The sequence below is a fragment of the Calonectris borealis genome, chromosome 6 (assembly GCF_964195595.1).
Source record: "Calonectris borealis chromosome 6, bCalBor7.hap1.2, whole genome shotgun sequence".
NCBI lineage: Eukaryota > Metazoa > Chordata > Aves > Procellariiformes > Procellariidae > Calonectris > Calonectris borealis.
Genome location: NC_134317.1, coordinates 35475215 through 35500284, shown reverse-complemented (window position 1 = coordinate 35500284; position 25070 = coordinate 35475215). Strand labels below are relative to the sequence as shown.

At 40.3% G+C, this 25070-nt stretch overlaps 3 protein-coding genes across 16 annotated transcripts in view; 1 reads left to right on the top strand and 2 right to left on the bottom strand.

Annotated features, from left to right (window-relative positions):
* On the bottom strand, positions 1-10713 carry OSGEPL1 (O-sialoglycoprotein endopeptidase like 1). Of its 5 annotated transcripts, none has more exons than XM_075153668.1 (9): positions 10632-10713; positions 10096-10176; positions 9681-10065; positions 8648-9033; positions 7538-7742; positions 7306-7454; positions 6661-6791; positions 6447-6518; positions 1-5352 (listed from the first exon to the last, which is right to left on the bottom strand). In XM_075153668.1, exons 3-9 carry the CDS (start codon positions 9760-9762, stop codon positions 5259-5261), a joined length of 1119 nt encoding a protein of 372 aa, XP_075009769.1. In that variant the 5' UTR covers positions 9763-10065; positions 10096-10176; positions 10632-10713; the 3' UTR covers positions 1-5258. The 5 variants fall into 5 exon arrangements, with proteins under 5 accessions (XP_075009769.1, XP_075009770.1, XP_075009771.1 ...); XM_075153669.1 differs by having other exon boundaries at positions 8648-9030; XM_075153670.1 differs by having other exon boundaries at positions 8648-9035; positions 9579-9930; positions 10115-10176.
* Positions 10714-11101: 388 nt separating this feature from the next.
* On the bottom strand, positions 11102-18693 carry ORMDL1 (ORMDL sphingolipid biosynthesis regulator 1). Of its 4 annotated transcripts, none has more exons than XM_075153676.1 (4): positions 18440-18693; positions 16730-16922; positions 14171-14322; positions 11102-12656 (listed from the first exon to the last, which is right to left on the bottom strand). In XM_075153676.1, exons 2-4 carry the CDS (start codon positions 16901-16903, stop codon positions 12521-12523), a joined length of 462 nt encoding a protein of 153 aa, XP_075009777.1. In that variant the 5' UTR covers positions 16904-16922; positions 18440-18693; the 3' UTR covers positions 11102-12520. The 4 variants fall into 4 exon arrangements, with proteins under 4 accessions (XP_075009777.1, XP_075009775.1, XP_075009774.1 ...); XM_075153674.1 differs by having other exon boundaries at positions 16730-16910; positions 18440-18664; XM_075153673.1 differs by lacking the exon at positions 18440-18693 and adding an exon at positions 18058-18279.
* PMS1 (PMS1 homolog 1, mismatch repair system component) overlaps positions 18590-25070 on the top strand; it is a 48675-nt gene continuing 42194 nt past the window's right edge. For 5 of the 7 annotated variants that reach the window (XR_012674160.1, XM_075153663.1, XM_075153660.1 and 2 more), the window contains exons 1-2: positions 18590-18651; positions 21702-21856. Coding sequence is in view for 6 of the 7 variants with exons in the window: in XM_075153663.1 (XP_075009764.1) it covers positions 21725-21856 (132 nt within the window). In the remaining variant the exon portion in view is untranslated. Of the gene's footprint in view, positions 18652-20431; positions 20736-21292; positions 21413-21701; positions 21857-25070 lie in introns of those variants that run through there. The other 2 variants (XM_075153662.1, XM_075153661.1) reach the window with 2 other exon arrangements.

Below are 25070 nucleotides of genomic sequence, written 5' to 3'. Positions count from 1 at the left end.
TTTTTTCCTAACACTTTACATAGTTTTATTTATATTATTTGCCATGTCTGTATAATTAAGATTTAAAATTGCCTTGCTATATAATATATAAGGTGGTGTTAGCGACAAAGGAATCCTCTAACTTTCTAACTAACATATAACTAGTAATTCCCAGTGTATTAATAAAAATACTGTCAGGTTATATATGCAACAGCAAAGTGCATCTGACAAATACATTTTTAAAACTGAAGAATAATGCTTACATTTGGGTGGTACAAACATATTTTTATGGCAGGCAACGATAGTGTTCTAAAAGGTTTCATTTGACCTTGTAGAATTTTGTCCTCATTCCTGATTTGCAGGTCTAACAGATATTCTATGATTTTGAGGGAACCTGTGGTGAAAACAGGAATGAAGATCCAACTTAAAATCCAAACAGTACAGGGGAAAAAAAAGCGTCTTATGCTATTTAAATTGACACTTGGCAGTCCACAAGTTGAGCTACATGAAAATGTATTTAGGTTTGATGCGGTGAATAGGTTCACCAATGTGGTAAGATCAGCAGAGGCCTATTAAGATACAATAACATATCAGACTGCAGCAGAGGTTAGCTCTCCAGCAAAAGCCTCTGAAGAAACAATTGGAAAAAATCATAGCTATCTGCAGGATTATAGAGTACCTCAAGTTCATGAACTCTGATTCCATTTTTACTGGGGTTTAAAAAGAAGATGGAAACCCCAAATCTAAGTAAACACCTTCAGCCATATTCTAGTAAGAAAACTGTAAATTTACTGATTTTTTAAAATTCAAATTTGACATTGATATGTTTATATCTTCTGGATATCATATCTTGTAGATTTTTTGTATGCTTAAATGATAATATATCTTTTATATATTAAATACTAAAATAACTTTAGTGTTTTAAGCTGTTGTCATATTGCTACTTCTAAAAAAGGAAGAAAAAATCATATCTTTTTTTATATGTTGTGGAGTCAAAACTGAAAGAGAACTGCCACTTTTATTTTTTTGGGGACCAAATTTTAAATGTCAACATTTTCAATGTGCACAGAATGAGTATTTTTAGTCCATGGGGGAACTGATTTTGATGTTGGTACTCCGTCAGTAAAGGATATTTCATTAAAGATCATGATTCTAGTTTGCTGTCTGTCCTGTAATGTCTTTACAGCTAACAAAGTATGAGAGAATATTGTACTTGGTTAAAATTAGCGTCAGAGATAAGGAAAAAACATGCTTGCTCCAGGAGTTAATAGGTTTGTCTACACTATGTTATCTAAGGAGTTCTTATAGACCAGACTAATACAGAGTTCAGTGCTTATTTCTCAAATGAGTATGCTGTATTTGCTGCTAATACTGAGCTGTACAAGCTGGCACAAGATACCTTAATCATAAGGACAGCATTGCCCTGAAAGAAGCATAGCCTTCAGGTGGCATTTCTGGATGGCACAATAGCAGTCTGAAGAATGATCAAAACAGATTCACCTGAGAAGGTATAAACTATTCCCTGAGGGATGCTTCTCATTAGATATGGGTTTAATTTGCCATGATGTGTGCAAATCATCTGTATAAAGAGGCAAAGCACTTTTAAATGTGAAATGAAATCAAAATTATACTTCAGCTTCCATGTCTGCTGATCATTGGTAAGCTTCTGAAGCTGCAATTCTATCGGTCATTTTATTGATGTAAGCAGTTAGGTATTGATGTAAACAATCCTTACAGCTCATTTAGTAACTGTTTTCTGATAGGCTTCCTGTCGTGCGTCAGGCTGAAAGGCTCAGTTGTTTGACATGGATATGCCAGGTAGAGAATATTACCCCATTCCAGTGGGGAATTTGATGGTAAGAGGTAAGGAATGTGCACTGTAAGATAAATACTATAGTATAGTCTTTAAAAGAATCTGATTTCAGATTGGCATTTACTTAACTGAAATTGCTGAGTATACCATGAAGGTTTGAGAGGAATAATGATTTTTGTAGCTTAATAAAATGTATTTTGATGTAGGTTTTTTTTTTTTTTAAAAAAAACAGATTAAATGACACTCACTATCAAATACTAGTTAAAGTTCTGTACATACAGGACAATTGCTGGCAACATATAGGGTTGCTGGCTAAATATTGTGTAACCATTTATTTTGTATAATGCAGTTACTTTTTCTGGAAATAATGAAAACAAAAAGTTCTGTAGAACCAAATGAAAAACGTCATTGTTCATCAAAATAAGAACTTGGTTTTTTAGATGCTTTAAATTCAAGCATGTGAAAACATCCTTACAAAAGCACTACAAAACCAAGGGTTAAATTGTAAACAAGGAGAGTCTGTGCTGGGAGGTTTTTTCCCTTCCATTATTTGAGCACTGTAACACTTTAAAACGTCCTATAGGAGGCAGTGGTTGTATTATTTCATGTAAGAAAACCGCTTGTCTTGCTATAGATATATTAAATTCCAAGTAAATTATTTCAGTTGGCCTAACTACTCTAAAATTTATTCAAATATATTTAAACATACTTCATGAAGATAGAATTTCAAGATTAAATTGTATTTAGGTTTAAAATCTTAACAATTGTTTGACTGTTACTGAATATACCTTAAAAACAAAATGACTCCTGAAGTGATATAAAATGATTACATTCTATGGGTTTTAATAATATCCAGAAGTTTAACAAGCAATGAGGACAAGGCGTATATACTGTGTACATTTATAGCAGTGTAGGGCTGCAAGGGATCTCCAGAGGTCATTGAATTTACAGCCTTGTTCTGAGCGAAGAATGAAGTATTTGCAGAGCATTCTAACAGTTGTTTTATACATAACATGCAGTGATTGAGGAATCTGTTTCAATAGGTAACACGCTCCATTACGTCCCTTCCTTAAAATAGAAAGCTTTTCCTAACGGTTTTTTAAGCCTTTTCTGCAAATTAAGCTAAATACTTCAATCCTTCCTGCAACGAAGAACAACTGAACACTGATTTTATAACACATTTTAATAGACTGAAAGTCTTCAGAATATCACCTTCATTTAGTCAGCCTCTTACTGCAGTAAAAAAACCCAACCCTGTTTCTTGTTTTTTATGTGTTATTCCTATAAAAAAGACCAAATATATGCCTCTCTTAGCACTATATTGTTGATTCGTATTATTATTCCTACAAGTCTACCTCATTATTCCTAGTTGGTATTTTGTATTTGTTTGTCTTTAAGTGTACTAGTCTACTGAATTTTATTTTGTTGATTTTTTTTTTTTAAAAACCAAAGATCATCGTATTTGTAAGTAGGTTTTCAGAAGTGTCAGCAGCCGCTTTCAAAATGGCATAAGCTGCAATTTTACCACTTCCTTTTGTGCTTTCAATTTTCAGCCACAAAAAAAAAAAAATATACAAAATGAGACATTGAAGCAAACCTTTCAAGACCTTGTGTGCTTTATAGTCACAGTTCATCAAAAGGCCATCAATAATTACTCACTGAGCACAGATTTTCAACCTACTATGTAATCTGGTTTATTTCATTTACTGAGATAGGCCAGGAAATTGTCACGATAGCGTTTCTAATTCCTTGTTACACAAGACATCTCCACTTAAATATTTCAGAAAGTCTTTACTATAATTACTTGGGGTATTGTTCCCATGTACTTGTTTTGGAAGAGCTTTAAGCATTTTTTTAAATTAAAAAAAATAATAATTTTTGCTGTGTAAACTCTCAAACACTTAACTGAGATGAGATAAACATAATAGTGATCCGTTACTGTATTTGTAGTATCACGCAAGAAAGTTTCTGCAGTGTTTGAATCAAGCTCTCTGGTCCAAACAACAGTAGTTTTGGGAGGCTTGGGACATACTGGAACCACTCCACCTCCAGTTCATAAGGCTGCATCCCCGATGGGAAATCTGTATTGGATTTTATCAGCATTTATTGTGTCAGAAAACACAGCTATTCAGGGATTTCTTACTCCTCAATGTTCAGAAAGTTTGGAAGCAGGGAGAGACTTTTGAGCAGTAAGACTGACTGGCTTGTTGATCCCAAGGAAGGTACGACAGCACTAAAAACTGGGATAATTGAGAGATTAGGTGTAATATGGAGGAAAAAAGGTTTTGCTCACTGTAGTTTCACAAATTCCAATCTTTCATCGATGTTGAAATCAGTGAGACACATATATAAACATACTGCTGGTTAGGGCCTATGAAATGTGATCGTTAAATTTATTAAATTGTGTATTACTTTACCAAGAAGATTGTAGTACTTAGTATCACTAAGTAGTTTATTACTTGTAGTTAAAATCCTATGAAAGTGAGACTCCAGAAATGCTATGTAACAAAATGTAAATACTATGTACTCTTCCAATGCTTTTTGTTTAATGAGGGATCTTAACCTTCTTCCTAAAATTAAGTATTGGTGAAAAAATAATGCACGTATCTTGTTAATTTGTTACATCTTGCCCTTGAGTTAAAAAAAAAAAAAAAAAAAAAGTCTGTTTATAACTGCCCTACAAATCCCAATTACTTGTTTGTATTTAAATGGAGGCAATTTTAAACATATGCATTATGAATGAGAAAAATCTTGTCATCCAAAGTGAAGAGGTACTTAAAGTATTTATTCCAGTAAATACTATTGCCATGAAGAATAATGTGAAAGTATATTACACTGATTATCAAAAGGCAAGGTCAAATAACCCATTATTCACATCAAACCTCAGAACTTGGATCTTAACAGCTCACTTACACTGTGATTAGCTTTACTGAGCTGTTTATAAAGAAAGGAGAAAATTAAAAGGCACTAGCCCTATACCCCAAAATTTTAATTTTGTGTAAGAAAGAATAAGCCTCTCCCACCAGCAGCAGAAAATTAGGCACTGCTGAAATTCAATTGTACTGGCACAGCTAACACATTGAGATCTTCTTGAAAATCTGTGCTCTCATGTTCACTTTCTGTAACTTTTCAATCACGGAATGTGTGAATTTTTTTTAACATGTACTGTAAATTAGAAACCTTATATGAATTATGTATTATATTGTTGAATTATAATATGGTATATATTATAAATATATAAATCTTACTGTAAACTATAAAGTGTAAATAATTGATATATTTTCATTTGTGTAAATTTATTTTTATCAGAAAGTGCGCTTCTAATTCTTTTTGTTATTGTTTTAATACCTAGAACTCTTAGACATTTGCGGAACAGTAACTGGAATCATTTTGGTGATAACCACACAGCATTGAAACAGTTTTTATTGAACAATTTATAGTTGCATTTACTTTACTATGTTACTTTTTAAGATGCCAACCATCGTATCTTCTTTTTTAGTTTTGGCACCTTGATGGAATCTTCTTCAACTCTTTTTGAAATATCAATTCCAAGGGGAGCTCTAGAAAATAATAAAATTATGTATTTGTTAAAAATAAATAACATTATTGCCACATCACACAGATGTGCAGATTTGCAGTCACAGTATTTTTGGAGATTCCCTACACTGTAAGACTGTGTGACCATTAAAATGGTCCAACTGAAGCTGTAGCTAGAAACATCTTTATATTGAGGAAATGTCTGCATTTGTAGCCATTCCAAACTTGGGGAAACACAGTTGTGATTTCAAAGCCATCTTTTGGGGACGTTGTTTTATTTAGATTCTGATTTTAGTTGATAATTCATTTTACATCTCACTGATGAATGCAAGACACACTACAGATTCACAGGTATCTCTTTATGCGATAATCTTAAAGAATGTATAGTCCACAGCAAATAAAACTTAGTATCTTATTCACTGAGATATATAAAGCAAGTTATTTTTGAAGAAGGGTATTTTATCATTTTTCATGTGAAAATTACAAAACAATTTTTTTTGTCCTGAGAACTTCCAAGTCTTACTGGAAGTGGAAAGGGGAAAAACGTGAAAAGAATTTCCAGTTTAAGACTAGCTCGTACTTTTGAAATACTAGAACTTTGTTTGGCCTTAAGCCTAGGATCTACTTAAATCCACAGAACATGTCTTGCCTAACAAATCACTACAAAAATCGGTATTATCAGGAAAAAAAAAAAGTAGTATCAGGTGTTGTATGTATGTCAAATTCTTTTTTTAAATTGATTGCTTATTAAGAATACAGTTTGACTTGGAGCATTTTGATTTATGTCTACAGTGACTGAGAAGCTAGAGGGAGTGTATTACAGCTTAACTTGCTCCAGTTTTCCCATACCACACTGGTAATAGGAAAATACATAGAACGGTTACGATGTATGGTAATTTAAGTTTCTGAGCCAAAACAAACATAAATGCCAGGCATAATCATTTTTATTTTACAACTACATTGAAAAGGAAGTGCTGGTAACTTTTAAAGCTTATGTGCACTGCAAAGACACTCCTCATCAGCTTCTGCTACTCGTTTTAGTCTACACCTCCTTCCGCTTTCATTGACCATAGTGAATAAGTGAAGAAATAGACTGTGAATTAATTGAGTCACTTACTTTGGTTCATAGCGGATGCCATCAGTACTATGTAAAACACCAAGTCCTGCACGTAACCTTTCAATGCCATTCCTAAGCAAGAAAGCAGTTAGGTAAAAATGTCTGTCATAACTATAGCGTATGTGGTTCGGTCACCATAAGCAGTTGTTCTTGATTCTGATGTCAGCTTTTAAAGAACATTACAGAAACACATGCAAAGAGAAACAACTCTTACCATGCAATCATAACACCATTATCAGTGCACAGTCTTGGAGGAGGACACAGAAAAGCAAAATCATTTGCATCTGCCAAAGTCTGTAGACCTTTTCGGATATACTGATTACTGGCGACTCCTCCTGATACAACCTGACAGCAGTTTCAAAAAGAAAAAAGGCATTAACTCGAAAGTACTGATGGGTCACACTCAACTAACATCTTATTTAAAAAAAGGTTATCAGGTGAAGTTCTGATAGTCCTGCAATAAATAACGCATTTGAAGATTAAAACATATCTTTGAAGATGTAAACATATCAAGAGTATGATATGTGAGCTTATTATGCTAAAAGAGATTCCTGAGTAAAAGCATGTTATAACTAGAACAGCTGTCAAGTATTGGGGAGCACTAGGTCAAATTATGTGGCCTAAATTGTTATGGAAGGTGAGATTAGATGGTAGAAAAATCTCTTTCTAGCTTAAAACCAAACTATGAGAGTCTTTATTGTAAATATTATATGAGTATTACTTTAATCCTGGTATTTTAATAATGTAATACGTACTGACATCATCCTCATCTGTCAAAGGAGAAAGTACAACAAGACACATGCATCTTCAAATGATGTTATACAGTCACATATAAAGGGGAAAAAAAATGTATACCCACCAAAGTTGCATTTGTTGATGATAATATGCTATTTTTTATGCAGAACAGCATGGCTCGATATGTCCGCTGGATAATATGAACAGCCACTGCATGCTGTACAGCAGCAGCAATATCCTTAACACAGGATAGGATCTCACCTTCTTGAATACCTATAAAAATGTATGATCAGATGAGTTTTCCTGAGTATAAGTCATCAAAAACACAGTTTATATCTGACTTTGTTGGAAAATACCTTCCTCTTTTTCTTTTTGTATAATGACTTTATTGACAAGATTCTGAAGTCCAGAAAAAGAAAAATCACAGTTACGATATTGTTGCATGGGAAGTCTGAACGTGTGCTGTTGCCGGTTTCCAGTTTGAGCCAAGTGCTCAATCGCCTTCCCCCCAGCCATGCTGTGGCACTCTGGGTGCTTTCTTAAAGAGAGTCTTCTTGCTACCTAAGGAGATAATAAACAACAGACTCGGAATAGAGAGCTAAATTAATTCCTCCTGTAACTGCATCACTGTATTGTAGTCCGTGGAGTAAAATTAGACACCACAAAATCCAATCCAACGTGCAATTATGAACAGGGCACAATAAGGACAAGACATACGCCGGCTGGATTTTTTTTTTTTTCTGGAGTAATTAGAAATGCAATTCTAGAACAACTTGGGCAAACATGAGGATCAACGAATTTTGCAGGAAACATTACCCAATTTTTATGCTACAGGAAACACACACGGACTGCCATACTGTATTACCAGATAAACAGGAACAAAATGGGTTTCAACTTTCAATAATCCCCTTTCTGACTCCACTCACTGCCCCTCTTTTTTAATTAATACACACAAATACTGTTTAAAAACTCTGCTTGTGTTTGAGAACAACACTGTAAGTGATCAATTTTACAGATTGTACTCCGGGACCCAGAAATTCTGAAAGCCAAACCAGGCTTTTCAAACTGTACAAAAAAACTGGTAAGAAATGTTTTAATACATATTGTTTTAAATCTGACAGCATCCTTTAAAATATCACTATCAATCTTCTCAAATACATAGAACTCGTTTGTATAATGGGTGTCAATGAAACTTCCAACACCAATTTTGGTTACGTTGTCTGTTTGCTAAAAATACAATTAATTTACGTGTTACAACTGATGCTACGCATAGCTTTTTAACAGCCTCTTGTGTCTTAAATCTATGTAATGTCTTAAATCAATAGGAAAAAAAAAAGTTAAGCAAAGCTCATATTGCACTGTATTACTGTCCTCGGGCTGATGATACTACTACCATTATGTAGTATAACTGCAATAAAAAGAAAAAAAACCCCACAACTAGATTCACTTACGTAAGGAAATACTACCTTATCCAGCATGTCACCCGGTGCTATATCTATGGACTGTCCAAGCAGAAGGAAGTCTGAAACTCCCTGTGCCACTGCCAAGAGGCAGTGGCCTCCAGAGAGTAAAAGAACTAAGAAGGGAAATTCCACGTGATGTGTCAGTCTGACGGTCAGTGCGTGAGCCTCCATGTGGTGGATGGGTATGAACGGCTTCTGGTACCTGTTCACCAAGTTCAGGCTGTACTGCAGCCCCACTTCAAGGCTTAGTGCGAGTCCTGGTTTTACCGTAGTCGCAATAGCTGCAAGTTCGTGTACAGAAACTCCACTGACGCCAAGAGCTTCTCTTACTACTTGCTCGATGTTTTCTCTGTGAAGTTGCTGTGCCACCACGGGAATTATTCCACCTGCTCTAGTAAAAACAAAGAATTACGTTCGTATTTCATAACAGATAAAATGGCATAAAAATAGATTTTAAACACCTCTTAACCTTGCCATATCCTGCCTGTTTCCTTAGTACATTCTCAAATGCCTTGTTTAATGCAAAGGGCATCTATGCACTGAAGAGAGCACAATTATCACTGGGAGGGCAGAAAAGGATATAACTTGCCCTTTTTTGGTACACATACCTCTTAAATGTATCTCAACGCTGTTCCAAAGCAACGTCTGTAACTTAATATTCACAACCCCTCGCTTGTCAGTTCATGTACTTAGCCACCAATGCCTATATTTGATTAATTTTCCCTTAACAAAATTTGAGACATTTGGTGGTTTTAACAGTAATAATGATTTCATCTTTAATTCAAGCCTAGATAAGTAATCTGTCTCTTTTTGAAATAAAATACTGGAGGTAACTTGTTAAATGCACAGCACTTCTCTCCTCACCCTGAGTAATATCTCAAGCAAAATGTGGTGTGGCCCAAGAGATAGGTCATTACACCTACCCACTTCTTACCGAGTTTTCTGGAGGAGAGAAGACTTTTATACGGATGATATTGCAAGTAAGAATAACAATAAAATCATTAAGGCAAAAGCCCCGAGAGAAGTATATTCTCACTGTAAATGGACTTCCTTCTGACAGTGCAGCGCTTCTCCCAGAACACTGCCGGCATCGTCCACCACAGCCGCGCCGGTGTCATCACAGCTCGTCTCTATTCCCAGAACTAGTTTCCGAAGATGCTGTTTTCCAGAGTGAGCAGAGCTGCTTCTCAGCCACGCAGCTTGGCCATGTTTAACCGATTTCAAAAGGCTTTTGGCAATGCTGTTCATTGTTAAAAATCTATCTGGCCGTTATGTCTAGAAAAGAACTGTACAGTTTATTATTACTGGAGGGTTTTCAAGCACGAGCTCTGGTTTGATGTTCTGAAGAGGTGGCATTACTTTTATAGTTATGACTGACCACACAGGACTTTTAAGACTCTAAGAAAAAGAGTCTTATATGTCTTTGTTTTACCTTAATGTCTTTGTTTTACCTTAATGTCTTTGTTTTACCTTAATCGTGCTTCAGGAGAGTTCTTCACCCCTGCTTGCTGCGTGCGGTGCTTCCCGCAGTCCTACGGGAGGGACACAAACCACAAGGTAAGCCCGTGCCCGGCAGCAGAGCCGCGGCGCGGCCAGCCCTTCGCTGCCCCAGCGCGCAGCGCGGCTCCCCGCTGCTGGCAGGCTGTCTCTTGGCACCCCCTCGCCGTTTCACCGCGCAAGGCCTACTTCCATCCTCCACAGACCTGCGGGACGCCGCACGCCGGGCAGCGGGTGAAGGCGGAAGGCGCGCCCCGGCCCCCTGCAGCTCCAGGGCAGCGCCGACCGCCCTGCCTCACCGCTCCTCCGCTGCCCCGCCGAGCGCAGCCGCGTCTGACACCGCGCACTCGCTGTACCCGCGCACCGTGATTAACCGCCATCTCGCGCCCCCCCCTCCCTCAGGGGTCCGCTGCCAGCCGGGGCCCGGGCACGCCCGGCCGCCCTCCCACCACCCCCGGCCCGGCCCGGCCCGGCCCGGCCCAGCGCCCACCCGCGCGGGCAGGAGGCACGGCCGCCGCGCAGGGCGCCGGCGCGGGTCAGGCAGCCGCGCTCTCCCGCCCACCGGCGGGTCACGGGGCGCGGCTCCCCCGGCGCAGGCGTCGAGCGGGGCGAGCGGCGCGGCTGCCCCCGGGCCTGCTGGCGCAGGCGCTGCGCTCCTGCCTCCCTGCAAGGCCGACAAGAAACGGCAGCCGTCCGAGGGCAAATAATTTTAATTCCGCAAGTGAAGAGCTGTGTACAACCGCCCGGAGGCACCCCTGCCCCGCTGCCCGGGGTCCCGGCCGCACACCCCGCTGCGTCGGTAAATCGTGTCACTTGTACGCAAAACAGTGATTTTCAAAGGGCTAGCGTAGCCTTGTGACAGTCATTATTTAAAAATTTGACAGTTAGCACTTTCTGTACAAATAACACAAAGAATTAATTACTTCCAATTGCTAAAAAAAAAATTGGTAACACATGACCTTTTTCTTTTTTTTAAACAGCATCTTTATCAATAAAGTAAATAGCCAGAAAATTCTCTGAGCAAGAAAAGAAGAATGCCACTGTGGGCTTAGCTTTTTTTTGTTTGCTTTTTAATTTTTTTTCCAGCTCGCTGGCTGGCACTGCAACCAAAATGTAAATCAAGTCTTAAATGGAGTCTTCTGTTAAATCTGAGCCGGTTTTGGCCGGCAGACATATGGTAGACTTCAAAATTCATCCTTTTTCCAAGATAGAAAAACGTGCTCAGAGCTCTAGATGTACCTCCTTTACTCTAGTTACAGAGTTGATTATATAAAGATTACTCCCTTTTACACGGTACCCCTAAAACACAGCATTCCTCCACGTTTCCAAGACATGCAAATTACCTACACTTTCTTCTGCAAAAGCATACAGTTAGTCCATGTGATTTGCCTATTCACCTACTTCTAGTTCAGCTTCTATTCTAACTTACGACCTACAGAGAGTTTCTCTCGTGTTCTGACATTGTTGCTCTATAATGGGGCTGCTTCTCCTACAACAGCAGCAGCCCTTTCCCCCACCATTACAGGCCTCTCAACTACTGAAAAATAACCCACCAGTCAAGTATCACAGAAAATAGTCAAAAATCCACACCTTAAATGTCAATTTTTCAGGATGTCCCATTTACACATAGAGAAGTCAGTATCCTGGTAAGCAAAATGAAATAAACACAACAGAGGCAACTTGTAAAAGCGTACATAAACTGAGCTATCAAGTTGATGTAGAAATCCCCTGAGCTGACAGTTAAGGACTTTCTTCGGTCTTTGTGACCAAAAAAAAAAAAAAAAAAGAAAAAAAAAATCACAAGAACAGATAATGAATTGCACCGTCAGTTTATGCTAGCTGTCACAGTATTTACTGTGAGACAAACTTTTACAATGCAATAACAAGCACAACCACCTACAATCCATACAGCGGAAACTAACTACTTTCACTTATCTAAGAATGCAGCCTCACCAGTCCTTGGCATCGAGGATCCTGGATTTATATGTAAAGTTACCATTTGCATTATGGTTGAACTGGGTATTTGTGAAACGTTACTCTCCATTTCAACTGTTACTCGCACCTTCCTTACAAGTCACTTGCATCAGCCAGGCATACGTACAGTCTTAGTAGCGATTACGCTTTAGAGCTGGGCCTGCCCAGTTCTTCATGGAAATCTTTCTGCTAGAGGTTTCCCATTCACATTTAAGTATTTGAAGGTATCTTCTTATAAACTCAACTTTCACCCCAGACAATGCTGCAGGAAGTAGAACTTGTGTCTCGGATGTAAAAGCACCTCTCACTGAATGCAATTAGATACTCGGCACAGCAGACTGCTCGTTTCCTTCACCTGGGGAGCACCAGTAGCCATGTCAGGGGCAGTCAGTGTCAGCCTTCTGTTTAATATTTATTGATGCCAAAGATTCGAACGCCATGCAACTGTGGCAGCTTGGGGATAAGCACGGTCAGGAGAGAGGTTGTGTTGAGGATGAAGTGTGTTGGATCATACTTTGTGTAGAAACTCGCCAGGAAGTACCTATGGGAGAAAAGGGAGCAAGCTTAGCTGATAACACCCTTGTCTGAAAAATAAACAAACAAAGCATAGTTGAAAAAAGTGCTTTAGTAACCAGTCATATTTTACTGATTAACAACCCATCTATTCCTGTATTAAGTATCTCACCTGAGGTTCTAGAGTATCGACAGAAAAATTATGGACTAAGTCTCTTCTTCCCATACTTCTCAACGTACTAAAAAGCAGCTCTCTGCTAGTATTTTCCTCCGGCATTTCTCCCTGCCCCTCAAGTTGGAGTCTCTGACTTCTGCAGCTACAAGCCTGATTTGCGATACAGGTTTTAAATGGTGTAAGATCTGTTACCAAAATACTCGCAGTTCTGCTACCCTAGCAAGCTCAGTGACAAAGCATTTGGCATTTTTCAGTGCAAAAACCGTTTAAGCTGAGCACTAAGCTGAGCACATCTGTGATTGACGTGATTTTAAAATGCTTCCCATCTGACAGACGTTCCCAGCACGTTTTTCTTTTAAGCTAGTCCACAACCTGTTCAACTGGAAGAATAAGGAAACGTGCCTCAGAAAATTCAATTCACTACCGATTTCTTTACACTTTGAGCCAATAATTTAATCTCATTCTTTGCAAAAACTAGTCACAGAAATGAGGCTATCAGATTGTTGGGGTTTTGCTTTTTTCCCAGCAAAACGGAGATGTTTATTCAGCTACTTATGCATTATTACTGCATGAAGAGAACCATACGCAAGTGTTATGAATACAAAATTCCCACTGGAAAGTGGGAAGCTATCTTTGAAGAAAGAGAGAGGAGTTATATATATTTTTTCAGTTTCTATCCTTTGTGAACCAACTTTCTAAACATGATGCAGAATCTTCCCTCCTGCCCCCACCCTGCCATGCAAGTGGACAACTTCCTTAAGGGAAAAAAGGAAGACTTTTTAGACTTGGATATTAAATACATATCTGATTTCCTTTAGTTACACAACCATACTTTTGTCAACAGAGACAGGCGGTGTAGAATTTCTCATCTATTTACATAACTAGTGTAAACAGAAGACAATCTGTACAAAGCAAAACCAACATGCAAAATCCTGGACCCCATTCAGCGAGGACTGCCGCACTCCTCGTAACTCACAAGTTGCAAAATGGTTATAAATGCTGTCATATGCATGCGCTAAAGGCAATTAGTTAGATTTTCGATATTTATGACTTCACAATCTCCTAAAGAACTTCAAGAGTTAACAGTAAGTTTTCCTCATAACGCTTCTAATCTTTAGAACCTGCCCCATTAATAACTGTTTACAAACTTTGACTTCAGTATGTGAATTAGAGTGTTGAAAGGAAGAAAGATTGTTGATTATATGGCCTGTAAATATGTACTCCCTACCTCTGTGATGTAGAAACAAACAAACAAGCAAAAAAAGAGAGAAAATGCTTTTCGAATGTAAATTGCAACTCATTTGGTTGTAGCTTTTGAAATCATGGTTTTATGATTCAATTAATCCATAATACAGTTTTGAACTCACAGAATTATAGGAGAGATTGTGAAGAATTTTCTTGAAGATGTAAACTGTACTCCATAATCCAGTTGTTCCCAGTGTGTTAGTAGCCTAGCTTTCCCCTGATCAGGTGTTTCAAAAGGAGTTCCCTTTACTGCATGCAAAAACACATACATTCCCTGGGGAAAACAAAAAGTGAATACAGTGGCACTTTTAGCTGTATTTTCTTATAATTGTTACATTGTTCAATGCATTGTAAAAAAAAGAGTAAATGAATTCTCACTCAGAAGAGCTGCTAGCCTGTAATAACAAATTATAGAAGAGGAAGGAAGAGACAAGAAGTCATTTGCCCGAGGTTGTGCAGTCAGTGGCACAGTCAGAATTAAAGCCACAGTCTATGTGACATCCGACCCACTGCCTTGTCTTCTACATTAGATGGCAAAAATTGCATGAAATCAACAGAATTTTAACAAGCACTGTAACAAGTTTAGGCCTGCCAATTTATATTACTGCTTTCCTAAGATGGTGTTAAATGAGTTATGAGGTAGAGTCTGCACAAAGCAAAAAAAAAAATCTATCTACGAATACTGGCAATATTACAAGAACTTTTGAAAGCTTTCTCAGCCCCCCAGTAGCTTCAAATACTTAGAAGCTGACTACCAGGAATCTGTGGAACACCATCTGTCCATCTCTTCGCTGCTCCTCCTTAACCACACCGGACTGTTCTTTGCTGTTGTTTCTATTTGATGGGAGCATGCCATGTCTGGTCTGTTCTGAAAGATCAATTTGGGCCCAAAGATCAATCAGATGGGGGAGTCCACTCTCTCTTCCAGTTTTAACGAACGTTTGTTTTCTATCAAAGAGAGCACACTAACTCCAAAAAGAGTCTCTATCAGAAAATATAAAACTTCCTTTTTCTTTCTTTCAGGTGCGTTCATTTCTTATGCACATACAGAAATTGTTACAGAAAGCTTTATACAGAAAAATCACATTTCTTCTGAATTCTTATAAAGGAGGTGAAAGTTGAGCAAGTCACTTCACGTCTTCTTCCACTTTTTTTTGGAACGGCCCCATGACCGGAGGCCTATTAACCTAAGAGAATTAATTTGCTTAATTAATTCTTCAATTCACGATGTTTGCAGCATCTCAGTTTTAACAACTTAACCAAAAAGGCACTTTTAGGACAGATCCAAATGCTTACTACACATTTTATTTCGCACTGGTACTTGCAGAAAGGACCACCAAAAATGCTTTCAAGGTCAGCTAAGAGTTTTCCATTAGTAGGAATCCAAGATTTTCTTGTTTGTCAACAATTCAAGGATTTGTTTCCAAAAAAGTGCCATTTAAATGCTGAAATATCCAAAAGTGCTGTTTACACTCATCTTCTAGTGTTCCACTAGAAACCTACTTGCCAGCGCATGCTCTCATCCCTGCTGTCATTATAGCTACTTGCAATGAATTCGGTAAGGCATTTGGGAAATATTTAGTAATACTTGTCTCTGCCAACATCTTCTGAAATCAGGCATGTCTGATGCTGTCAAAGATAACGTACAAAATGCTCTAATGATGCTTACAATCCCACTATTAGTTTTAAACCCAGCTACAAAAATAAAAAGCTTGAATAAAAAAAAAAATTGTTTCAGGATTCTAGAGGATATTATTCAACCTCAGTCTTTAAAGTGAACTATCATTTTCCTAAATAAGGTATCTTTTAGTAAAGGCTTCTTTGCTGTTAATCTTAGAAAGCTGAGTTAGCAAACCTCAAATATGATGTAAATTGCTGGATTATAGTCCTCTTTTCTCTAAGCTTGGCAGGACCAATACATACTTGCATTACTTTAAATGATTACAACAAAATTATAGCATTCTGGGGAGAGGAGGCAGAAAGATTCTTAAGATCTTCAGCTTCCAAATCCTTTTGCATACAAAAGTCATCATGCAAATCACAGACCACTGAATAACAAATGCTTGCAGGGCCTGGGTCAAGGTAGCCCAGTTTTTCCCACTGCTTTCAAGTAAGATTTTTCTTACAACGTGTATAGTGACAAAGTTGTATGCTGAAGTCATTCTGAGCTGAAGTTTATCTAGCTTGACCAGAAATCAAAGCAAGAAGAACACAAATGTTTCTGTCCAAGGAAACGGGTAAAGTGCTGAAATCAAACATTTTGGGACACTTAACAGATTTACGTAGAAACATTAGTAGATAATATCCAAGCATTAAAAATGTAATATATTTTATGGATTCAGCACAGCTCTCTAATAACATACAAAACACTGTAAAAGTTGGTTGGTATGATGATTTTATGTTTGCAAGATTCTAGCTTAATTAAATGCCTTTTAAAAGAATTCATAAAATATGTAAGGAATATTTCAGGTCTTTTGCACTTAAACCCAAAGTGATCATGTGTCAGTCCTCCTCCCAAAAACAGCCAACTCATTTAATAGTGGATAAGCCCAGTAGAGGTGATGTTTTGGCTAGATGGATTTCCTTATCCATACTGCCTGGCCATTCTTCTCTTCTCCTGCTACTAAAAATAAATACGTATGAATAACTTTTCAAATTTTGTTACAAGAGAGGGTACTTACCAGGTTGTGAATCACATTTGTTAAAGTCCAGGCGACAGGGACACTAAAGAAAGGAATGCTGAGCAAGACAATGTGCAGCATGCCAACTCCGAGCGCATAGGTCAGCCACATTCCACGACTGTTCATCACCCGCGTGTTTGGATTTACCTCGCTGTGGGCAACTCCGACGTTCATTTTTACCCTATAAAAAGACCTGTTTGAAGATTGAGACTACTGTTATAGAGAAGTACTTAACATATGCAAGTTTCAAATTTGGGAAAAGCCTGTTTTAAATAAGCAGGTCTGGAAGGAACACAGTGCATAAGCGAAGATGTACCTCAAGATCTTCGAAGTATGGTTTACAGAGAAGTCAGTACAAAGGGGCTGTTGGGAACCGTTTTTTAAAAGAAGCCCAAACAAACAAAACCCACAAGCCTGCTACAGAAGGGACATTTAAAAAACGTATAGTAAGCTGTGCTGTTAGAAGCTGAAGTTGCAAACCTGTAAGAAACCAAGCTTTGTAACTTTTGTCCTCTAAATTCCTTTCTCCATCCACGACAATATCCGCAGTTCTTTTTCACTTCCCATACCAGATAATTTTCCTCCTGTTTCTCATTCATGTAATGGCTAATGAAAAATACTGCATATACCAATTGCCCAGCCACCTACTGCTAGAAGGAACAAATAAGGACTAATCTATGCCTGCTTTTCTTGCAGCAGAGCACAGATTTCAGATTTTCCTCCTCTCCCCATCTGTTAGTTTTCAGACAGACATTTCTGTCTTTCAAATCTGGCTGAAATTAGCCAACGGGTTCAAAAGTTTTCTTAGTGACAGACATACGCAGCGACAACAGAACAATTTCATAATGCTGATTTCTTCAGGAGATTGACAGAACTTACTGGAGGTGACGCTCTCGTCCTGTTGTACTAAAATTTGTAATGACAATTAAAAAACCTCATTGCGTACTTCATACTCACGTGATCCGTAAGACTATTTATATTCATTTATGGGACTGGGATGGAGACTTTTTAACTTCCTTCTAAATCAGTCTATAAAAGCATTGTTTAACCAGCAAAAATAGTTTGCTTTTGGTAGGAAGTTTGTTTCTTATACCCGCTTAGTGCTGTGAAGCACTGTTAATACCCAAGTGTTCCGCACTATTAACAGTAGGCTGTAGAATAAAAATAGATGTGGTGAACCTGAAACTGAACGGGGGCAATGCTATTTTAATCAATACTTGTTGCAAAGTATTTCAAAACGTGCACGTGCAGGGAGCACCTCCCCCGAGGTGGGCGAGGTGAGATCGTTCCTCCCGCCCCGGGACGCGGCGCCGCAGGAGAGCCGGTACCTGGGGATGGCTCTTGACAGAGTCTGCCACCTCCTCCTGTCTTTTCCTCACGTTTCTCCTCTCAGTCCGCTGCACCCCGCGTTGTCCCTCTCACCGCCGGGAGCCCAGCCGGACGCTGTGCCCGCAGACCCGGCGCAGTTCGCCCCTGCGGGAGCCGGGGCCTCCCCGGAGAGCCGCTTCCCTTCCCGGCCACGCACCGTGCGGGCTCCCCGGCAGACCCCCTCCCGCCGACCCCGGTCCGCCGGGCCCCACCGCTCGCCTCAGGGCCGGGCCTGGCAGCAGCCGCCGGGCGCCCCGGGGCCTGCTGGCAAGCACCGGCGCGCAGCCGGTAGCGGCGGCCCAGCCCGCCTTCCCGCCCCCCGCCTCCCGAGCGCGGCCCCACCTTTCCGGAGCCCCGCCGGCACAAGTGTCGCCGGCCGCGCTGTGGCCGCGGCCGCCGAGGAGCAGAAGCGGAGCGCGGGCCGCCGACCGCAGGTAGAGCCCGCCGGCCGCCCCGTGGGCAGGGCTGCCGGCGAGGGGAGGGGCCGAGCCGCCCGCACCGCCCACAGGAGCGGCGGTCGGCGGCGGCGGGAGCGGGGAGCCGCGGACGCGCAGGTAGCGCAGCCCCGGGGCCCTGCGGGGGGCGGGCGCCCGGGAAGGGCGGAGGGGAGAGGGGCGGAGCGGGGCAGCTGCCTGCCTGCCTGCCCGCCCGCCCGCCGCGGGAAACGCCGCCGCGGGAAACGCCGCTGCTGCCTCCCCCGAGGCCTCGGACGGGGCGGGGACGCTGCTTCCCCCGGGCAGCTGGCGGCACCGCGGCGGGAACCGCTGCCGCTCCGGGCTGCGCGGGACGGGCCTGGGCCTAGGCCCGGGCCTGGGCCGGGGCCTGGCGGGACGCGGCGGCCGCCGAAGCGGGGCCGGGCCGTGCTGGGTGGCGAGGCCCGCTGGCCGGGGCGGGAGCCGCGCGTCCCTCGCGGCGGTGGCTGCACTCCCTCCCCTCCCCTCCCCTCCCCTCGCCTCGCCTCATCTCCCCTCCCCTCGCCGAGGGGCGCGGCGGCGCTGCTGCCAGCGTTGTTTCGGCGCGGCCCCCCGCGCTTTTCTTAACGAAAAGCAGAACCGCCCTTCGTGTGGTTTTAGGTGAACTCAAGGGTGACTGTCCGCAGCTTTTATCTGCAGCTTTCCAACGTTTTTTTTTTTCTCGTAAGCTGAAGAATTACCTGAGTACGTGTTCTGGTGGCTGTTGGAGTGGGGTTTGGGTGCTGCTTCGGAAATCTGAGAGGCTGCAACTATGAAGTTTAAAGAGTTTTTGTTCGCAGTTTACCTGATGGTGTGCAGTATTACAGCTGTTTAGAGAGCCCCTGTTGCTGGGGTGCCTGACTTCGTTTAGAGGGGTAGAAGGACTACGTTGGTGATGGTGCTCAGACACAGAAAATACTATGCCTTCCCACTGAGCACGGATTATAGCATGTCCGGTCAGTGAAGAGTTGTAGTAGTCATGTGGCTTGAGCTGAAATACGTATCTTTTAGCTAAAAGTAACCAGGGGTTGGATGCATTTCCATAGGTAGCAAGTACCAGAGATCCATCCCTCCCTCCCTCCCAGCGGATCCCCCCAAGATGTGGCCAGCGTGGCTGTGTGACCATGCGTGTCCTCCCTCTGCGATCCAGCCGGCAGCCCTGCGTGGGGTGGTTTGGGTCCAGGGAAGGGGAGGGCACGCCGGGAGCTGGTTCCTCTCCCAAACCACCTGCATCAGTCACACCTCATAGAAAATTTTCTTTGGGATCTGCAACGTTTTTGTTTAAGACCCTCCCTTGTCTCAGTCAGTGTCTTCTGATAAATATATCCAGCTCCGATCTGGCACTTGTCATTAGTAAATCATGAAGCACTTGACAGGGGAGTCCTGTATGACACGTGAATGCGTGAGGAAACCTGCCATCCTGACTGCATGTACATGAGTAATATTGGTCTGTCTTCAACAACACGTCTTCCCATGCTCCTTTTCCAGTTTGTTTGGTGGAAAACTGATTTGTCAGATCTTTTTACCACATTTGAAAGGCAATTTGGAATGTAAATAACAAGTATAAAGAGAAAACCTCTTTGTAGCTATTCTCAGAAAAGTTTTAATGCTGCTGCTTCTTCAAAACCTTTTTTTTCCCAAGTGACCATTTTTTTGCTTTGTCTTTTATGTTTAAAGAATGGTAGTCTTTAGAAGGATATCGAGGCAGAGAAGTGTCCTGTAATTGTTATATCAGCTGCATATACCCTGCTGGATAGCGGTGCTCTGAGGTGTTGACCGCAGTCCCTTGCTGTGTCAGGTGGAAATCTGGGTTTGCTCCATTCCTCTACACATGCTCATATCCTTGGGATGGGTGCTGAGTGTGCGGTCTGTGTTCTCCAGCAGATGGCTTGGACTGAATCGATGGCGAAGCCAGGACTGCCGAGATTGTTAGCGTTTCAATGTAAATAACATTACGTAACATAACCCAGTAAAGAGCGCTGCTGTGGAGAGAAGAAACATTCCTTGTAGGACAGAGAGCAACCAAAGCCTGAACCATTCTTGAGGTGCAAAGAGCTGTCTAGCGATGATCTTTCTCCCCCCTCCCGCCTTCTCATATGCATGAAAAACTGTGGTTGAGTTCCTTGTGTCATGCTAAAGGATCAGCAAAGATTTTTCCCGGAGCTTAGTTAATTGTGTCTGCTTGGGTACGTAAACAGCGATGCCAGCAAAAATTTGCAGATCCACTTACAATCTCTTCATGGTAGAGTGTCTCTGTAATGCAGCAGGAATTTTGTAACACTTTGTAAGTGTTTTCAGTGATAAAAACAAACATCTTCATTTGCTTATTATAATATGAGACATCTCCATCTGTGGAAGATGGAGAGACACAGAAATAAAGTGGCCTGCCTGAGGGCATGCAGTAAGTGTGATCAGAAGGGCAAGGTTGTAATTCAGAAGTTACTTTTTTTCCCTCATTATTGCCAGTAAATCCCATTGCCATTGAATGTAACTTTTGCCTCAGCACCACTGTGCTTCCTTCCCACTTCCTTCCCAACTCCAAACCAGTCACCTTCAGGTCGTATTGCTTCCATGAATTTTTGGGTACTGGGAATCGTACGCGCAACACAGCAGTGCTGAGCTCAGAAATTTTAAATGTAGGGAAAACACAATGCAAGGAGTTTGTTTAAAAAAAAAATTAATACAAGATTCAAAATTTCTGTTTTTTTGCATCAGTGCTGGAATTAGACCTGGTGCTGGGTAAATATCCTATCTGAAGACATTTCTGACTAGCACTCTGGGTTACCATCTGGTCTGTCTACTCTTAAAATTGCAAGATCACAACCACGTGTTATAGTAATTTACAGGAGATGACTACATACATGTGAGATACTGTTTTGATCAATATATCTCTGAATTCTTAAATTTTTTCATTAGAAGTTTAATCTGCTTAAAATAATGTTTTCTAATGTTTTTCTGTGTTCTGTTTCTTCCACAAGTCAAACCCCCATTGACTGCAGAGGAAACTGGGTCCTACTGTATCTTGAAAATTATATTCTTTAGCTGTAATGTTATGTTTTGCATACATTTAAAAGTTGCTGTAAAACAGTTACTTAGAAATACATATTTGTAATGTACGTTTTACATTCTTTTTCTGTTATGTTTCTGTGCAGCTTCTCTGACTCTTAATTCCACTATGAAACAGCTGTCGGCGGAAACTATTCGTCTCCTTTCAAGTTCTCAGGTGATTACATCAGTTGTCAGCGTGGTGAAGGAGCTGATAGAAAATTCCTTGGATGCCAGTGCAACAAATATTGATATTAAATTGGTAAATCCTCTTTCTTTCTTTTACAAAGAATTGGATGTAAAATAAGATGCAAGGAAAATTGTTCCACTGCAAATGTATTTTTTTAGGGTATCATGGTTTGGGGAATGGAAGAGTATTAATGGTATTTATGCATATATATTTAAACCTCAAATAAAAATGGTCCAAAATCAGTTTCCATTAATGTTTTTGAGGCCCCACTGAAACAGTAAGGCATATTTGTGCTCCTGAGTGTACGTTGGGGAAAAACTGTCAACTTCTTTAATACTTCTTTTCCTACTTACAAATTACTGTTTCTGACTAATTGCTTGTTTAAAAGATGTTGGACTTAAGTTTCACAGCTAGACTGGAATATTTGATGCTCATTACAAAATATTGTCAGGAGGGTGAAAATGGAAACAATGGAAAAGGTTGATGGCCATGCTAAATGTTTTTGTAATATAAATTACCACGTGGTCCCTAATTAGTATGGTGAGCTCTGGCTACTTCTAACATTTTATTTTTATAAGATGTTAAAAAAAAAAGTTAGCATATCACTCAAGGATAGTTTCTGAAAAAAGAAAATATTTCTTATAATAAAGAACTGGTGCTTTTTCCCCCAAATTGGGTAAAATGGCTAACTGATCAGCTTCTCTTGCTGCTGTGAGTATTTCTGCAGTATTTTGTCAGCAGCTGCGTAGTAGCAGTATCTCCTACTTAGTAAGAAAGTGTGTTGCTACAGTCTGTATAAATGGATGTATCCAGAATTGCATCCAGTTTCCTTTCCTGCAAATAACAGTGAATGTATAAGCTATTCTTGAATTAAGTGTTAGACAAATGCCCTTAATTAGGAGGGCAATTAAATTTCTGCTTGTTTCTTTGTCCATGTCACTGCTATCTTTTCTGAATGAGTCTCAAGTGTTTTTCGTCTTAGTATGGTTTCCTGCAGATGCCAAGGAACATGCTTATTTGTTATTTGCCTTAAGTGAGCTGAAGATACTCTGTCTTCACTGTGATCTGTGATGACCTCTATCTTCTCAATGTTTAGACTGCATAATATCTTGCTTTGTGAGTAATTCTGAAGTGAGTAGTGTGTGCACAGTTCGAGGGGTAAGGGTATCAGAATCAGATCCTGTGAGCCGCTCAGTAACTGCAAGAACTCAACAGAAGGTTTTGGAGCCTTCAAAAATTGTTAGAACAAACCTTGTCTCTTTTACTTGAGTGCCAATATAGAGCCATGCAGATAGCTGGAGGAGAAAGCCTTCTAATCAGCGTGGGTTTCACAGTGCAATAACCAGCTGTTTCCATAGTGAGAGGTCCAAAATCAATTAAAAAGAGCATTTTCAACCATTTCCAGTGCGTGAGTCATCTGTGCTACTGTTACGTTCTTTGTCAGTTCAGCCCAATCCAAATCCCTGTATTTCTAAAACAAACAAACAAACCTGTCTTTACACAGGTTGTCAGTGAGTAAATGAGATTTGTTCTTGTTGATTGTTCTTCTGTGGGTACAAAGGGAGAGGAGAAAACCTCCACTTTGCACAAGTGTACACAGTGATACTGTAAAACAGTGGATTTTTTTTTCTGGGATTTTTTTGTGATAAGGATATTTTTATATCAAAATACTATTTTTATTGCGTGCAATTTAAATAAGGTCGACCACATAATAGAGCTCAACAACCACGTTAACTCTGGATTAGTTCAAAAGCATAATAGAGAACAGAAACTTTGAAATTTCATTTTACAGCTTGATGGTTTTTCCCTGAAACTTGCAGCATTTTCATTGGTTTAACCTTTTCCAGATGGATTAGGAAGGCTAGCTGATTCATTCAGACTTGTTACCCAATTTGCCTGAACAAAGACAGGAATGGCTTTTTTTGGAGACAGACAGACAGGAGTTAACCTGCAGGTGGAATGGTTCTCGGGTAGAAACCGTGGCAGTGGTCAGTTGTAGTGGGAAGCTTTGGCTAGTGTATTGTTCTTGTTAACTTCTTGGTTAACCAGACTTCAAGAGGTGATGTTATTGAGCGTCTTTGCACTGTGTATCAATTAGCTGTTACACAACACTGGGAAAACATCAGCTTATATTGTAGTTTCAGATAATGTGATATTACTTTAATTACAATTAAAAGCCAGTCATTTGATTAGAAACTGAACTGGGGCCTTTCTATAAGGTATTGAGTGGTATCTATTTATTAATTTGAACCTCAGTTTGTTGCTTTTAGAAATACAAACATAGTGGAGCTTGCCTTGTTGTTAGCAGCGGGGTCAACTGCCTCTGTAGCATGGCTGTGCATTAAGCATATGTAGAATGATGGTTTTATTCTTGACATGATGTCCTGGTTTCAGGTTAAAGTATGCTAAAAACCATTGATGCAGCAATATAATTGCTTGCGTATGGATAAAGAGACTCTAGTTTCCCTGACTGACCTCTAACAACAGGAATTTATGAGAATAATTGCACAGTCTGACTGAGACCTGCATATTTTAATTAATAGAGAAGATGAGCAACAGCCTGTGTTAGTACTTGGAGCAAAGTTGGGATTCGGGAAGGACGAATCTTAGCTACAAGTTTACTACTATTATATGAAATGGCTGTTATAAAAGGCAGACACTTGTTTCTGCACCTTTTTTTCCAATGCATGAAGTGGGAGCTTTAATTCTTAGAACCTTCTCAGAGGAAATTTAGCTTGGGGTGAGGTTCCACTGTACACCTGATCCATCTCATCGCCTGAAAAGCAAAGCCCTACATCCATCTGCACGGCATTGCTAGACATTTCTGCCTCCCATGATCCATTCATCTTGCTAATGCAAAAGAAAAGTAACCCAGCAAGAAAAGTGGATTATTTGTGCTGGTTTAATAAGCTGAATTGACCTTAGAGTTCTCATGAGTAACAGAGCTATAGCTGAAACAAAGATGGGACCGTGCAGTCGTGAGTAAAAGAGGAGGGAGTTGAACTGTATGGTTTGGCATCAGTGATCTGACGGAGCAACTTAAACATCTCATGGGATCACAACCTCAGTAATCTTTAGGTCGTGTAGCATGGTGGAAGGTGTTACAGAATACAAAGTTTAAGCACTGTAATATTTTAAGTAAAATGTGTGCAAGTAAAAATGAATAGTATTAGAAAAGAAATAGAGAATCATTCAGGTAACATTTTGATTCAAGTTGAAGAAGATAAATCTCACTTTTCCTAAACAGTTAAGTGGTCTGGAAATAAAAATTAGAATGGAAAATAGG

Coding starts and splice junctions, on each gene's coding strand:
- OSGEPL1 (XM_075153667.1), bottom strand. CDS start 9,892: ATGAACAGCATTGCCAAAAGCCTTTTGAAATCGGTTAAACATGGCCAA. Junction 7,743..8,647: donor CGGGTGACATGCTGGATAAG/GTAGTATTTCCT, acceptor TTATCTCCTTAG/GTAGCAAGAAGACTCTCTTT. Junction 6,519..6,660: donor AATGGTGTTATGATTGCATG/GTAAGAGTTGTT, acceptor TTTCTTGCTTAG/GAATGGCATTGAAAGGTTAC.
- ORMDL1 (XM_075153676.1), bottom strand. CDS start 16,903: ATGAACGTCGGAGTTGCCCACAGCGAGGTAAATCCAAACACGCGGGTG. Junction 14,323..16,729: donor CAAATGTGATTCACAACCTG/GTAAGTACCCTC, acceptor TGTTTTCCCCAG/GGAATGTATGTGTTTTTGCA. Junction 12,657..14,170: donor ACAATCTCTCCTATAATTCT/GTGAGTTCAAAA, acceptor TTTCTCCCATAG/GTACTTCCTGGCGAGTTTCT.